The sequence below is a fragment of the Nerophis ophidion genome, linkage group LG05, assembly GCF_033978795.1.
Source record: "Nerophis ophidion isolate RoL-2023_Sa linkage group LG05, RoL_Noph_v1.0, whole genome shotgun sequence".
In the NCBI taxonomy this organism is placed as follows: Eukaryota; Metazoa; Chordata; class Actinopteri; order Syngnathiformes; family Syngnathidae; genus Nerophis; species Nerophis ophidion.
In genome coordinates, this window is record NC_084615.1 from 65078504 (window position 1) to 65095901 (window position 17398).

Genomic DNA, 17398 nt, shown 5'->3' on the forward strand with positions numbered 1-17398 from the left:
GGTTTTAAATTAATTAGCGCCCTGGCGGCAATTCAAGGAAATACGGTATATATATATATATACATATATATATATATAAATGATAAATACATGGGTTGTACTTTACCCATTCACACACTGATGGAGGGAGCTGCCATGCAAGGCGCTAACCAGCACCCATCAGGAGCAAGGGTGAAGTGTCTTGCTCAGGACACAACGGACGTTACGAGGTGGGTACTGGGTGGGGATTGAACCAGGGACCCTCGGGTTGCGCACGGCCACTCTCCCACTGCGCCACGCCGTCCCATATAATATAACACATATATTGTTTTTGTCATTCACCAGTTAAGTTTAGTACTCAACATTTTGTATTAATGTGAAACTGTTACTATAAATATTCAATTATATTTGGAGAAATGTTATTTGAATGGTAACAAAACAAACATACGCATTGCTTTTGTATTTTAATTTGATGAACCAGATTTTCCCTTTCGTGAAGGAGACGACATATCATTAAATAACATTCCTCCCCAAATACAATGGAATACCAATAACAACACTGTCACATTAAAACCAAAGAAGTCACAACACAAAAAGTACCTGTCCATTTTCACAGTGCTGAGTAGCCTGCAGCTCATACGGCGGCTCCACAAAGTAGAGTGAGTGTCGGGGGAATCCTGGGATTATGTTACTCAGCTGGAAGCCAAACATCACCAACCAACTCTTCACATCTACAGGAGCAGATAGAGAAAAAAATATTCCTGAGTGACAAATACATCGTTATCCAATATTTTAAATGAATACAACAGTGGTAGCTCAACTTTGGAGTTTTTGCTTTAAGTTGCAAGCAAAACTCCGAGTTACAAGCATTCCAGCCTTTAGTTAGCGAAGCAAATGTCTCAGTGAACCTCGTAAGATCCGACTAAAACATCTGGTCTTACTCGCTAGCATTTGCTTATAGCTAGAGATGGACATAACTTTTTTCCCAAACCACAGGAAGGAAGAAAGTGAGTGTGAAGGACAGTGTGGAGAAAAGGAAGTGGATGACATCATTGGGGAAGCAATTCAAGGATATTACTGCTACTCTGAAATCCATACTGAAGCAGAATGAGTCTAACGTCAGCCAAAGATGTTAAAATATTTAAAAGGTGGACATTCATCCATGAAAATATGGGAAGGCTGCTGATGGTGTGTTTGACGGAGAAGCAGCTTGAAGGTGATACTGCAGATGTCCACCCCCTCCAAGGTAAATGCTGTACGTTATTATTACATTACTTCATAAAACTACTTTAGTTGTTTGTAGAGCATTTTATTGTAGTGTTTTATACAATATTTATTGTCTTCAAGTTAGTTTTTCTTTTTTAAAAAAGCATTTTATATGTTACAATTATGCTGTTTTGGGCACCAAGCGTGAACTAAACTGATTTCAATTAATTTTAATGGGAAATGTTGATTTGGGATACAAGTGTTTTGAGTGATGAGCTCTGTCACAGAACCAATTAAGCCTCAAAGTTTACTAACTACTGTTTTAACTACTGTAGTCTCAAAAAGTCTGGGATATTCGGTTCTGGGTAAAACAATTAAATATGAGCGTAAAAGGCACTAAACTTTTACATGTACAGGTGAATTTAATTTGACCTGTTTTAAAAATGTTAATGTCAAGTGTGTCAACTTTTTAACATTTAAAAAGTTAAAGTACCACTGATAGTCTCACACACACACACACACACATACATACGTGTTTGGGTGACATATGAGGACTTATGACAAAAACGTGACATATGGGGACATGCCTTTCCAATGGTCCTGCAGGCCTGGGAATCAGACGGTTAGTGAACCAGAATTTTAGAAACACAGTGGTCTATTGAGATTTTTGCAACTCTTTTGTTTTTTTCTGAACCTGATTTTTATGGTACATATGAGGACTTGTCAGGTTTAGGTGACAAATGAAGACCAGAGTGTTTAAGATTTCAAGTTTATGTGACATATGACGACCATGACGTCACAGAGTGTTTAAGATTTCAGGTTCATGTGACATATGATGACCATGACGTCACAGAGTGTTTAAGATTTCAAGTTTATGTGACATATGATGACCATGACGTCACAGAGTGTTTAAGATTTCAAGTTTGTGAAATATGACAACCATGACATCACAGAGTGTTTAAGATTTCAGGTTCATGTGACATATGAGGCTAATGACATCAGAGACTTAACAAAACCACCAGAGTTGGTTTAGTTGATGTGTTGTCATTTAAAAAAAAAATCCCAATCCCATGCTACTGTAATCTAAAACCAAGAAGAGTTTAAAAGAAACATGGGTAAAAATGTAATTGTCGACTAAGTGTAACTGAATTGTTTTTGTGGATTTGGTCGCTAAGAATTATCTGGAATAAATACAAAACGCTTGCTGTTTATTTTGCTTTTTTAATTGCTGGTAACATACTCAAACTACCACAGAAGATGTGGGAAAACATTTGTTTTCCCTTTTTTTAATATAATTCTGTTATGGATGTAGTACTTGATGTCAAGCCAATCTCTGTCCTGTAGAGTTACTAGTTCTTTATGGAGGGAGGCTTCACAATCTTTTTTACCTGGTACTTTGTTGCCAGTTACAAAATGCAACATGTGTCATTCAACTGCTTCCACTTCTTCCCCTTTGCAGCTGTCATAAAGGAGACAAAATACAATTTCTTACTGAAGGAATAATGACTATAACACAGTGAAAAGGTGCAAAACGTAATATAATATTCTAGTAAATGATGTGGATTATTTATTTACCCCGCTTTGGAGTGGACCAAGTGGAAGAAGCTTGAGACATACCCACTTCCAGCGATTTGTCCTGCTGTCAATCTGAAGGGAAGAATTAGAAAACTGTAAATGTAAACATTTAACATATTGTGCTTTGTGAAGTAGCGGAGTATGTGTTGTCTGTCTATTTATGAATAATGCAGACCAGGAGTGTTGGCTGAGTTCTTAACGTTTGCTTTCAGAGCGTGCATATCACAACATACAAGATGCCGTCATGGCGACACAACCTATACCGGGCTACCGCGCATGCTCGTCACTCCTGTTGCATGCTGGGTAGGGTAGTTCTTTTTTCCCCTGGCTCATAACATTACAATATAGTACCATGTATATGCGTTAAGTTTATCAAAGCACCAAGCAAACAGATATGGTCATAATTATTTTAAGTCCACTACGCAGAATAAACACAACATTATTAATATTGCTACTACGGATAATTTGATCAAAAATTCCCTAAAACAGCCCACTACCTATAATATAAGTTTTTTAAACATAAGATCCCTGATAAAAAAAAAAATGTTTCTGCTGTTACCTCAGAAATTGCCTGTTCAGATGTTATGATTGTGGCTCAGAGATTTGTATGTAGATTATATTTATTTTCCATAACAAACAAGATAACTTAAATACCCTGGCAGTGGCAATAAGCTTAAATGTTTGTATTTACATTTTTTGAGTTGATTTTCATAAAATTTGCTATTTAACTGCTACTGTTTAACAAGGACTGATTTAAATTGTGTTTGCACAACAAATGTTTTGGCGCTTTTGTTCATGTGGGAGAATATTCCAATAAAGGTGCACTACACACTACTTTGGAATTCATTATTGGGCTTTGCGTATACAATGCAGTTAATCGCGATTAATAAGAGAAATAGTGCGATTAACTTCGATTAAAAATGTTAATCATTGCCCAGCACTAATATATATACAAACCCCGTTTCCATAAAAGTTGGGAAATTGTGTTAGATGTAAATATAAACTGAATACAATGATTTGCAAATCCTTTTCAACCCATATTCAGTTGAATATGCTACAAAGACAACATATTTGATGTTCAAACTCAAACTTTTTTTTTTTTGCAAATAATAATTAACTTTGAATTTCATGGCTGCAACACGTGCCAAAGTAGTTGGGAAAGGGCATGTTCACCACTGTGTTACATCACATTTTCTTTTAACAACACTCAATAAACGTTTGGGAACTGAGGAAACTAATTGTTGAAGCTTTGAAAGTGGAATTCTTTACCATTCTTGCTTGATGTAAAGCTTAAGTTGTCGTGTTTTACGCTTCATAATGCGCTACACATTTTCGATGGGAGACATGTCTGGACTGCAGGCGGGCCAGGAAAGTACCCGCACTCTTTTACTACGAAGACACGCTGTTGTAACACGTGGCTTCGCATTGTTTTGCTGAAATAAGCAGGGGCGTCCATGATAATGTTGCTTGGATGACAACATATGTTGCTCCAAAACCTGTATGGACCATTCAGCATTAATGGTGCCTTCTCAGATGTGTAAGTTACCCATGCTTTGGGCACTAATACACCCCCATACCATCACACATGCTGGCTTTTGAACTTTGCGCCGGATGGTTATTTTCCTCTTTGTTCCGGAGAACACCACGTCCACAATTTCCAAATATAATTTGAAATGTGGACTCGTCAGACCACAGAACACTTTTCCACTTTGCATCAGTCCATCCTAGATGAGCTCGGGCCCAGCGAAGCCCGCGGCGTTCCTCTGTCTTGTTGATAAATGGCATTTGCTTTGCATAGTAGAGTTTTAACTTGCATTTACAGATGTAGCGACCAACTGTAGTAACTGACAGTGGTTTTCTGAAGTATTTCTGAGCCCATGTGGTGATATCTTTTACACACTGATGTCGGTTTTTAATGCAGTACATCGCTTACGTGCAGTGATTTCTCCAGATTCTCTGAACCTTTTGATAATTTTACGGACCGTAGATGGTAAAATCCCTAAATTCTTTGCAAGAAAAATGTTTAGCAGTTTTAACATCAAATATGTTGTCTTTGTAGCATATTCAACAGAATTGGGGTTGAAAATTATTTGCAAATCATTGTATCCTGTTTATATGTACATCTAACACAATTTCCCAACTCATATGGAAACGGGGTTTGAATGTATTTATATAAATATAGCCTATTATTTGCGCACTATTTACAAGTTATGTACCAAAAACACGACCACCGAAAAAATACTTTGATCAATGAAAACAGTGCTGCAAAAACCGGCTGTAAACAAGAGGCACTGCATTTTCTGAATTGAAACACTCATTTTAAAACTTTGACATTAACATTTTAACACACACTAATCTGGTTCAGAAAATATGAGGACCTTATATGAAACACACTTTCTTGGTTCAAACAATATGAGGACATGACGAGTGCTCACATGTAGAATTTATGTTGTTGACTTGTAACATCTCCTGTTTTGCTAAACATGAGTTCCAAACTCCCTACTGACTAACATGGATGTACCCTTACGAAAATGTTGTCATATAAACTGATCTGTGAGAGATTAAAATTAATAAATGTCTTTCAAAATATAGGTTGGGTCAAATTTAGAGCAGATATAGTAAAAATAGACATGTAATAACCTGTTGGAGGGATGAAGTCGGTTTATGGCTGTCATCTGAATCTAGAGAATGTTGAGATAGAACCTCAACAGTTGGTTTCTGCAACAAAACACAAAAATATAATGTCATAACTAATTAATTATAACATTCTCACCACTTTTTGTTGATAAAAATCTGAGCATACAATGCCAGATAAAGGGTAAAGATTATTACAGAGTTTCAGCTCTTAGACAATTCATTAAGAATGTAACACACACAAAAATCTGGTTCAGAAAATATGAGGACCTGAATTGAGACACTCATTTTAAAGCTTTGACATTAACATTGTAACACACATTTTCTGGTTCAGAAAATATGAGGACCTTATATGAAACACACCTAAGTCTTTCTTGCTTCAAACAATATAAGGACATGACGAGTGCTCACATGTAGAATTTATGTTGTTGACTTGTAACATCTCCTGTTATGCTAAACATGAGTTCTAAACTTTCTACTGACTAACATGGATGTACCCTTGCGAAAAAGTTGTCATATAAACTGATCTGTGAGAGATTAAAATAAATAAATGTCTTTCAAAATATAGGTTGGGTCAAATTTAGAGCAGATATAGTAAAAATAGACATGTAATAACCTGTTGGAGGGATGAAGTCAGTTAATGGCTCATATCTGAATCTGGAGAATGTTGAGATGGAACCTCAACAGTTGGTTTCTGCAACAAAACACAAAAATATAATGTCAGAACTAATTAATTATAACATTATCAGCACTTTTTGTGGATAAAACTCTGAGCATACAATGCCAGATAAATAGTAAAGATTATTACAGAGTTTCAGCTCTTAGACAATTAATTAAGAATATAAAACACACTAAAATCTGGTTCAGAAAATATGAGGACCTGAATTGAGACACACATTTTAAAGCTTGGACATTAACATTGTAACACACACTAATCTGGTTTAGAAAATATGAGGACCTTATATGAAACACACCTAAGTCTTTCTTGGTTCAAACAATATAAGGACATGACGAGGGGTCACATGTAGAATGTATGTTGTTGACTTGTAACATCTCCTGTTTTGCTAAACATGAGTTCCAAACTCCTTACTGACTAACATGGATGTACTCTTACGAAAATGTTGTCATATAAACTGATCAGTGAGAGATTAAAATTAATAAATGTCTTTCAAAATATAGGTTGGGTCACATTTAGAGCAGATATAGTAAAAATAGACTTGTAATAACCTGTTGGAGGGATGAAGTCGGTTTATCGCTCACATCTGAATCTGGAGAATGTTGAGATAGAACCCCAACAGTTGGTGTCTGCAACAAAACACAAAAATATAATGTCAGAACTAATTAATTATAACATTAACAACCACTTTTGGTTGATAATATTCTGAGCATATAATTCTACATAAACAGTAAAGATTATTATAGCGTTTTAGCTCTTAGACTAGTATTTAAGAATGTAACATTCACTAAAATGTGGTTCAGAAAATATGAGGACCTGGATTGAAACACTCATTTTAAAGCTTTGAATTAAACATTGTAACACACACTAATGTGGTTCAGAAAAATATGAGGACCATATATGAAACACACTGAAGTCTTTTTTAGTTCAAACAATATGAGTACATGACAAGTGATCACATATAGAATTCATGTTGCTGACCTGTAACATCTCCTGTTTTGCTAAACATGAGTTGTAAATTCCACAGACTAACATGGATGTACGCTTAAAAAATGTTGTCATATAAACTGATCTGTGAGAGGTTAAAAGGATTAAATGTCTTTTGAAGTATAGGTTGTGTCAAGTTTTTAGCAGATATAGGGCAGCACGGTGGAACAGGGGTAAGTGCATGTGCGTCACAAATCGAAGGTCCTGAGTAGTCCTGAGTTAAATCCTGGGCTCGTGATCTTTCTGTGTGGAGTTTGCATGTTCTCCCCGTGACTGCGTGGGTTCCCTCCGGGTACTCATCTTACCTCCAAAGACATGCACCTGGGGATAGGTTGATTGGCAACACTAAATTGGCCCTAGTGTGTGAATGTGAGTGTAAATGTTGTCTATTTGTGTTGGCCGTGTAATGAGGTGGCGACTTGTCCAGGGTGTACTCCGCCTTCCGCCCGAATGCAGCTCAGATAGGCTCAAGCACACCCCGCCAACCCAAAAAAGGGACAGGTAGTAGAAAATGGATGGATGGATGGATAGTAAAATAGTCAAGTAATAACCTGTTGGAGGGATGAAGTCGGTTTATCGGTCACATGAATCTGGAGAATGTTGAGATAGAACATCAACAGTTGGTGTCTGCAACAAAACACATAAAAATAATGTTAGAACTTATTAATTATAACATTATCAGCACTTTTTGTTGTTAACATTATGAGCATATAATGCCAGATAAATAGTAAAGATATTTATAGAGGGTTTCTGTCTCTTGTCCCGCTCATGTCTTGAGATGAACTTCCCTCGGTACTCGACCACAAAAGAACCTTTTTAAATTGATGCAAGAGCAAATACACCATATCCTGATAAAACAGTTTATCAATTAACAATGTTTGGAATATCTGTTTTAAAAAGCAATAATAATAGTCGTTACTTGACTAAAAATTATATTACAAACAGAATTACTCTTTCATAAATGTAAATAATTATTAAATTAAGTACAAACCCCGTTTCCATATGAGTTGGGAAATTGTGTTAGATGTAAATATAAACAGAATACAATGATTTGCAAATCATTTTCAACCCATATTCAGTTGAATATGCTACAAAGACAACATATGTTTGCCTGTGTATCGGCTGGGGACATCTCTGCGATGCTGATCCGCCTCCGCTTGGGATGGTTTCCTGCTGGCTCCGCTGTGAACGGGACTCTCGCTGCTGTGTTGGATCCGCTTTGGACTGGACTCTTGCGACTGTGTTGGATCCATTGTGGATTGAACTTTCACAGTATCATGCTAGACCCGCTCGACATCCATTGCTTTCCTCCTCTCTAAGGTTCTCATAGTCATCATTGTCACCGACGTCCCACTGGGTGTGAGTTTTCCTTGCCCTTATGTGGGCCTACCGAGGATGTCGTAGTGGTTTGTGCAGCCCTTTGAGACACTAGTGATTTAGGGCTATATAAGTAAACATTGATTGATTGATTGATATTTGATGTTCAAACTGATAAACATTTTTTTGGTGCAAATAATCATTAACTTTAAAAATTGATGCCTGCAACATGCAACAAACAAGTTGGGAAAGGTGGCAATAAATACTGATAAAGTTAAGAAATGCTCATCAAACACTTATTTGGGACATCCCACAGGTGTGAAGGCTAATTTGGAACAGGTGGGTGCCATGATTGGCTATAAAAACAGCTTCCCAAAAAATGCTCAGTCTTTCACAGGAAAGGATGGGGCGAGGTACACCCCTTTGTCCACAACTGCGTGAGCAAATAGTCAAACAGTTTAAGAACAACCTTTCTCAAAGTGCAATTGCAAGAAATTTAGGGATTTCAACATCTACGCTCCATGATATCATCAAAAGGTTCAGAGAATCCGGAGAAATCACTCCACGTAAGCGGCATGTCTGGAAACCAACATTGAATAACTGTGACCTTCGATCCCTCAGACGGCACTGTATCAAAAACCGATATCAATCTCTAAAGGATATCACCACATGAGTTCAGGAACACTTCAGAAAACCACTGTCACTAAATACAGTGTGTTGCTACATCTGTAAGTGCAAGTTAAAGCTCTATTATGCAAAGCGAAAGCCAATTATCAACATCCAGAAACGCCGCCGGCTTCTCTGGGCCCGAGATCATCTAAGATGGGCTGATGCAAAGTGGAAAAGTGTTCTGTGGTCTGACGAGCCCACATTTCAAATTATTTTTGGAAATATTGGACACCGTTTCATCCGGACCAAAGGGGAAGCGAACCATCCAGAATGTTATCGACGCAAAGTTCAAAAGCCAGCATCTGTGATGGTATGGGGGTGCATTAGTGCCCAAGGCATGGGTAACTTACACATCTGTAAGTTACCCATCTGTTTGGAACAACATTTGCTCCCATTTAAGCGCCGACTTTTTCATGTACGCCCCTGCTTATTTCAGCAAGACAATGCCAAGCCACATTCAGCACGTGTTCAGCTTCATAAAAAAAGAGTGCAGGTACTTTCCTGGCCGGCCTGCAGTCCTATCAAAAATGTGTGGTGCATTATGAAGCGTAAAATACGACAGAGGAGACTGAAGCTCTACATAAAACAAGAATGGGAAAGAATTCCACCTTCCAAGCTTCAACAATTAGTTTCCTCAGTTCCCAAACGGTTATTGAGTGTTGTTGAAAGAAAAGGTGATGTAACACAGTGGTGAACATGCCCTTTCCCAACTACTTTGGCACGTATTGCAGCCATGAAATTCTAAGTTAATTATTATTTGTAAAAAAAATTATTCCATTTGGATTTACATCTAACACAATTTCCCAACTCATATGGAAACGGGGTTTGTAATTAATGTGTTACTTGAAAAAGAAAAGTTTTAAATATCTAGCATATGCAGTTGAGAGACATTTCATGAGAGCAGAGTGTGTGTGTGCCTTTAAAAAGCTGTGCCTTTTGCCAAGTGATGTGGGACTTCAGCGCCCAGACATAGCAGAATAGTTCAGCTGTATTTTTTAGCTTAGCAGTGGCAGTTAAGATAGTTCTGTTGAATGTTTTTGTTTGTGTGTGGATGAGGCCTCTTTCTATTTGATATCGTGTTCGTAATTACTTCCGGGGGTTGCTTTCATTAGTAAAAAGATATTACCTGCACTAACCCTTTTGTGCTTCTAACGCTGTCTTGTTGACATACAATAACATCAAAAGTAGCATGCCACATTACATAAAACGCATCGTAACAGCGTTGTAGCGTACATAAAAGTTATTAGCTTACTCGTTACCGGTAAAAGTAACAGCATTAGTAACATCGTTTTCATATTATACCATCCATCCATCCATCCATCATCTTCCGCTTTTCCGAGGTGGGGTCGCGGTGGCAGCAGCCTACGCAGGGAAGCCCAGACTTCCCTCTCCCCAGCCACTTCGTCTAGCTCTTCCCGGGGGATCCCGAGGCGTTCCCAGGCCAGCCGGGAGACATAGTCTTCCCAACGTGTCCTGGGTCTTCCCCGTGGCCTCCTACCGGTTGGACGTGCCCTAAACACCTCCCTAGGGAGGAATTCGGGTGGCATCCTGACCAGATGCCCGAACCACCTCATCTGGCTCCTCTCCATGTGGAGGAGCAGCGGCTTTACTTTGAGTTCCTCCCGGATGGCAGAGCTTCTCACCCTATCTCTAAGGGAGAGCACCCCTACCCGGTGGAGGAAACTCATTTGGGCCGCTTGTACCCGTGATCTTATCCTTTCGGTCATGACCCAAAGCTCATGACCATAGGTGAGGATGGGAACGTAGATCGACCGGTAAATTGAGAGCTTTGCCTTCCGGCTCAGCTCCTTCTTCACCACAACGGATCGATACAACGTCCGCATTACCGAAGACCCCACACCGATCCGCCTGTCGATCTCACGATCCACTCTTCCCCCACTCGTGAACAAGACTCCGAGGGGCCATAGAGGTCGGGTGCATTGTGAACTGGGCGGCAGCCGAAGGCAGGGCACTTGGCGGTCCGATCCTTGGCTACAGAAGCTAGCTCTTGGGACGTGGAACGCTGTTATTCCAAACACTTCTAATTAAAGCCATATAATACAACCTCTATTAGACTGTAAGGAAATGATCCAAATGAGATGTTGGTACAGTTACCATTGATATGTTACATAACAAGACATACCTTTCAAATCATTGATCCACTGGGCCTTAAAACAAGACTTGTCACATCCAGATCAAATAAACTCGGTAGCTTCAGCCTCAGGATTACGTCTCGCTCTTCTTTTGGGCACGATGTCTATATCATGTGTTGATGCGCCTAACAAATCCACACATAAAAATTTAAAAAGTCAGTGACACAGAAATAAAACAAAGAACCAAACCCTTCAAAAACTGTTAAATTTAGGATCAGCGCAGACATGAAGCTTCTCAAACAAAGAACTAATGTAACAATATCAGTAACATGCCTACTCCACAGTGCTTATCAGCTTGACATATTTGTATTTGAGAAAAAGTATAAACAATTTGAAGAACTCTAGTCTGTCTTGTTTAAAATTAAGAAAAGGTTTACTAGCATAGTGATCAAGGGTGATGGGTCAAATGCAGAGAATAATTTCACTACACCTAGTGTGTGTGTGACAATCACTGCTACTTATAATCTTCCATGCAACTTTAAAAAAAAAAATTTAAATGCCTTGGCCTTGGCCCAGAACTGAAATGTTTAATTTGACCTCATAAAATCAAATCTGATTGCAATTAATAACAACAAACATTTAACTGTTGTTTACAATGAACTATTTTCCTATGTTAAAAAACATTGGTCTATTTAATTACGTTAAACTTCATTTTATGCTCACCTGATTCAACCATGCTGCCGAAGACTGTCAAAGATGGTTTGTGGCCAAGATAGATGTCCCCCTCCGGTGATGCAGGTCCCGGAAGTGCTGTTCACTGAGCGCTCTGTTGTGCTCAAAATCGTGTGTGAAGTTTTGTATTTCGATTATAAATGGTCCTTTTGGAAAACCCTTTTTATATATATTCAATATTAAGTGTGATACGTGAGCTGTATAACTTCCATGAGGAAAATAATTAACTAGTGATTTAGCCCTCTGTTAGGATCAGACATCATCCAACGGCGGCGCCTAACTGAAAATTGGACCAATCAGACGCCGAGACTCTTCACAGTGGGCGGAAGTAACCATCTTGAACACAATGTGAAGTGAATACCTCCAAAAACAATCCCCAATTGAATCCAAAATTTGTCCCAAAGATAAAAATACCAAAATCATGTGCTATTGTAACCATTTGAAAATATTAAATACTGTATGTAGTTTGAATTCCATTTGAATTATCGCCTTTGTCTCAATCAAGGTTGAAAGTTTTTTTTCAGGCACATTTAAAGTAATTATTGTGCGGCATTGTATTTTAGACAACAGAATAGAAAAAAGCCCAATACAGTAAAATACTGAATCAAACCGATTAAATCATCACCATAATCCCTTTATTATTGATTGTCTAGCCCAAATCCTCTCCAGATAAACCAAATGAATAGATAAAACTAACATAAAAAAGGTTGAGATCATCAGATCAGTTGAAAATGTGTTACTTGATTTAGATTTCAAAAGTATGTTCATTGCTGTAATGATTATATGTTTTTCAAATGTTGGAGTGTGTGAGTTTCTGACCCACATGACATATGAGGACATATGACATATGAGGACACGTGTGTGTGTGTGTGTGTCATAATAGCAAAGATGGCCACTAGGGGCAAAATCGAAAGTGACCCAAAAAATTACACACACTTTCACACACTTTTTCTGAAAATTTGACAAATGAAGACTTTAGAGATTTTTGGTCTGGGAACATGCTGGGAGGGTCTAGAACACGATAGCATTGCGGGAAATATGGGGACATGGAAAATGTCCTCATATTTCAACAGGTCCTCATATGTAAGGTGAAATTTCATAAAAATGTCCCCATATGTCACTTTGACAAACGCACACACACACACACACACACACACACACACACACACACACACACACTAGCTGTGGTGAAATTACCCTCAGCATTTGAGCCTTCCCCTTGGTTCCACCCTCTGGGAGGTGAGGGGAGCAGTGAGCAGCAGCGGTAGCTGTGCTCGGGAATCATTTTGAGGATTCAACTCCAGATTCCAACCCTTGATGCCAAGTGCCAAGCAGGGAGGTAATGGGTCCCATTTTTATAGTCTTTGGTATGACTCGGCCGGGGTTTGAACTCATGACCTGCCGGTACTTTTTACTCAAATTGCTGCTCTCTAACAATGAGCCGAAGGCCAAAATTTGCAATAGTTGTGCCGTATTTTTCGGATTATAAATAACTCCTGAGTATACGTCGCACCCGCCGAAAATTCATAATAAATAAGGAAAAAAACATAAATATGTTGCACTGGAGTATAAATCACATTTTTTGGGTAAATTTATTTGATAAAACCCAACACCAAGAACAGACATTTGAAAGGCAATTTAAAATAAATAAAGAATAGTGAACAACAGGCTGAATAAGTGTACGTTATATGACGCATAAATAACCAACTGAGAAGGTGCCTGGTATGTTAACGTAACATATTATGGTAAGAGTCATTCAAATAACTATAACATATACAACATGCTATACGTTTACCAAATAATCTGTCACTCCTAATCGATAAATCCGATGAAATCTTCCTCGATGTCACTTCTAAACAACTCCGCCAACTCCGAAGTAATGCGCCGCTTCCTCTTGTCGTTTTCTGCTGCATATTTCACTACGTCCAGTTTGTAATCTGCAGTACATGATTTCCTTTTCAGCGCCATTTTTGTTCAGACCTTCTCAGTTTATATAAGTCACCGCCAAAGTTGAAATGATCCAATTTAATAGCTATGGCAGTCGTATATACAGTGGGGCAAAAAAGTATTTAGCCAGCCACCAATTGTGCAAGTTCTCCTACTTAAAATGATGACAGAGGTCTGTAATTTTCATCATAGGTACACTTCAACTGTGAGAGACAAACTGTGAAAAAAAATCCAGGAATTCACATTGTAGGAATTTTAAAGAATTTATTTTTTAATTATGGTGGAAAATAAGTATTTGGTCAACCATTCAAAGCTCTCACTGATGGAAGGTTTTGGCTCAAAATCTCACGATACATGGCCCCGTTCATTCTTTCCTTAACACGGATCAATCGTCCTGTCCCCTTAGCAGAAAAAACAGCCCCATGCTTCACAGTAGGTATGGTGTTCTTGGGATGCAACTCAGTATTCTTCTTCCTCCAAACACGACGAGTTGAGTTTATACCAAAAAGTTCTATTTTGGTTTCATCTGACCACATGACATTCTCCCAATCCTCTGCTGTATCATCCATGTATCCATTTTGGTATGAACTCAACTCGTTGTGTTTGGAGGGAGAAGAATACTGAGTTGCATCCCAAGAACACCATACCTACTGTGAAGCATGGGGGTGGAAAATCATGCTTTGGGGCTGTTTTTCTGCTAAGGGGACAGGACGATTGATCCGTGTTAAGGAAAGAATGAATGGAGCCATGTATCGTGAGATTTTGAGCCAAAACCTCCTTCCATCAGTGAGAGCTTTGAATGGTTGACCAAATACTTATTTTCCACCATAATTTACAAAGAAATTCTTTAAAATTCCTACAATATGAATTCCTGGATATTTTTTTTCACATTCTGTCTCTCACAGTTGAAGTGTACCTATGATTCAAATTACAGACCTTTGTCATCATTTTAAGTGGGAGAACTTGCACAATCTGTGGCTGACTAAATACTTTTTTGCCCCACTGTAGCAGTTAGCATTCCATGACCCACAATGCACTTCTGCCATGACCCTCCCCCGCCAAATTCTTATTGGTTGACGTGTATGTGACGATTGCTGACGGGTGTGTGACAATTGCTGACATTTTCTTCGTCTCCTCGGCGAATGAGATAAATAATATTATTTGATATTGTACGGTAATGTTTTAATAATTTCACACATAAGTCGCTCCGGAGTATATGTCGCACCCCCCGCCAAACTATGAAAAAAACTGCGACTTATAGTCCGAAAAATACGGTATGCAGAATGCATACAGAAGTACAGATAACTATAGTAAAGATAGTAAAACAATAATATATTATCCCCTGAAGGGGCTGGGTTGACAGAAAACAATGAAGAACCAACGCTCTTACCTGTGACATAATTTTTGACATCCAACATGTCACTGAGTGGATTGTTGTTCTTAAACATGTACAAATTAAACGGAGACGGATCCTTCCCAATTTTGGGCCAGATGCTGTAGTCCGGTGAGGTCCAGCGCCCCGCCAAGACGTCATAGTCACGCTGGGTGAAGTGGACCAGCTTGGTCAGTGAGTCATAAAGACCACCGTGAAATCCAACCACCAGCTGGAATTCTGGATTGGAGTCCAGATAAATCTCCCCATAGGCTGTGTACTGCAACTGAAAGGGGCCAGTATAAAACATAGTGTTATCATCATTGTTATGAAACGCTGAATAAACAGTGACTGCATGAATGGGACACATCGGACTTGCGTTACCTGTTTGATCATCTGTCCATTGCTGCTAAAAACAGCTAGGGGTGTTCCGGTGTTATCAGATGCTATGTAGTATTCCTCACCACTGCTTACCTCCATGGCAAACAAATGACCCTAAACAATCAAAAAAAAAAAACAATCCAAGTGAATAACGCTACTATTCACTTTATTACACATAGTCATTTGAGATCATTTATGGGTCACTTTATATCTTGCCCTGACTAAGTGAAGCAAGCCCAGGTCACAACATGGCTGGCACTAATAATCAATCAATCAATCAATGTTTACTTATATAGCCCTAAATCACTAGTGTCTCAAAGGGCTGCACAAACCACTACGACATCCTCGGTAGGCCCACATAAGGGCAAGGAAAACTCACACCCAGTGGGACATCGGTGACAATAATGACCCAGTGGGACGTTGGTGACAATGATGACTATGAGAACCTTAGAGAGAAGGAAAGCAATGGATGTCGAGCGGGTCTAACATGATACTGTGAAAGTTCAATCCATAATGGATCAAACACAGTCGCGAGAGTCCAGTCCAAAGCGGATCCAACACAGCAGCGAGAGTCCCGTTCACAGCGGAGCCAGCAGGAAACCATCCCAAGCGGAGGCGGATCAGCAGCGCAGAGATGTCCCCAGCCGATACACAGGCAAGCAGTACATGGCCACCGGATCGGACCTTCCACAAGGGAGAATAGTGATGATAGATAATAGAGAATAATGATGTCAGCATCACTGCATCCTCTTCTCTTCTTACCCTGATGCACTCTGGAACAAGGTAGATCGATCTGGACTCGTCAATTCACCTGACCTTTTTCCATTCAGCCATTATCTTTATGCTCCCGATTGAAGCCTTCTATGTCTTATCGTTGCTGATAAGTGCAAATAAAAAATGCCAACAGTACTAAGGACAGGTATTTGACTATATTAAATTGACTAGGGGAATAATCAATTGTTTATTTATTAGCTTTTACCCATTTTAATGGTGTTGGAATAGCTCTCTCTCTCTCTATAAATGTTCAGAACTTCATTTTCTTTGTTAGACCAGGACTAAATCAACAGCTCCTCTGCTGGTTGCAGCCAAGCATCCCACGCTTCAGTTGCTTGAAGACGTGATTAATCAACAATCAACGATAATGATCAATTAACTGATTACCAGGCTCATTCCTAATTAGGACTCCCTTCCTGATTCACGTTGCTCTCCATTGTCTTGTGATAACTGTTATTCATGGCCTTGAACAGTGAAAGTCCTGCCGTGCATTTTTATGATGGTTGTTTCTCACATGTTCATATGAACTTTGATCATATTAACCCAGTAATGTTTTTCCTCCACTGTTCTTCCTCGTTTCAGTCATAACCTTTTTCAGCTGCAGCAGGGCCCCTTCTCCCTATACGCAGATCACGCACTGCGCGTAGGGCCCGCGATCCATGTTTTCAGAAAATGAATGACATGGGGCTTCATTTGAAATATTACCGCAGGTGTATTTCCTAGCTGCTTCCTGCTAAGTGGATTTTATTCCTTATCCCTAATAGTAGCGGCCTGAATGTTAAAGTTAAGGAGTTTAGTGATATTCAGAGTGTGCCACAGGGCTAGTGACAGTGTGTGTGCTTGTCAGCAGGGAAGCTGAAAATGAGGACAGTTAAGGTAGTTGTTTTGTTGATTTTGTTATTAAAAAAAGTTGATCCATGTCCATATTTTTATGTTTGTTTTATATACGGTACAGCAGGGGTCGGGAACCTTTTTGGCCGAGAGAGCCCTACAAGCCAAATATTTTTAAAAGTATTTCCGTGAGAGCCATATAATATTTTTTTAAGACTGATTACA

At 39.0% G+C, this 17398-nt stretch overlaps 1 protein-coding gene and 2 long non-coding RNA genes across 15 annotated transcripts in view; all 3 read right to left on the bottom strand.

Annotated features, from left to right (window-relative positions):
- The window catches only part of tenm2a (teneurin transmembrane protein 2a), a 719932-nt gene that overhangs the window by 6204 nt on the left and 696330 nt on the right, over positions 1 to 17398 (bottom strand). For all 13 annotated transcript variants that reach the window (XM_061901815.1, XM_061901814.1, XM_061901813.1 and 10 more), the window contains 3 exons: positions 15572 to 15682; positions 15206 to 15473; positions 580 to 710 (listed from right to left, as the gene is read on the bottom strand). In XM_061901815.1, the coding sequence (XP_061757799.1) occupies positions 580 to 710; positions 15206 to 15473; positions 15572 to 15682 (510 nt within the window). The remainder of the gene's footprint in view (positions 1 to 579; positions 711 to 15205; positions 15474 to 15571; positions 15683 to 17398) is intronic.
- Positions 2471 to 5645, bottom strand: LOC133553524 (uncharacterized). Its single transcript, XR_009806932.1, has 3 exons — positions 5401 to 5645; positions 2761 to 2832; positions 2471 to 2644 (listed from the first exon to the last, which is right to left on the bottom strand). It is a non-coding gene; the product is annotated as an uncharacterized LOC133553524 (long non-coding RNA).
- Positions 6012 to 8309, bottom strand: LOC133553525 (uncharacterized). The gene is made up of 3 exons (XR_009806933.1): positions 7609 to 8309; positions 6622 to 6699; positions 6012 to 6088 (listed from the first exon to the last, which is right to left on the bottom strand). It is a non-coding gene; the product is annotated as an uncharacterized LOC133553525 (long non-coding RNA).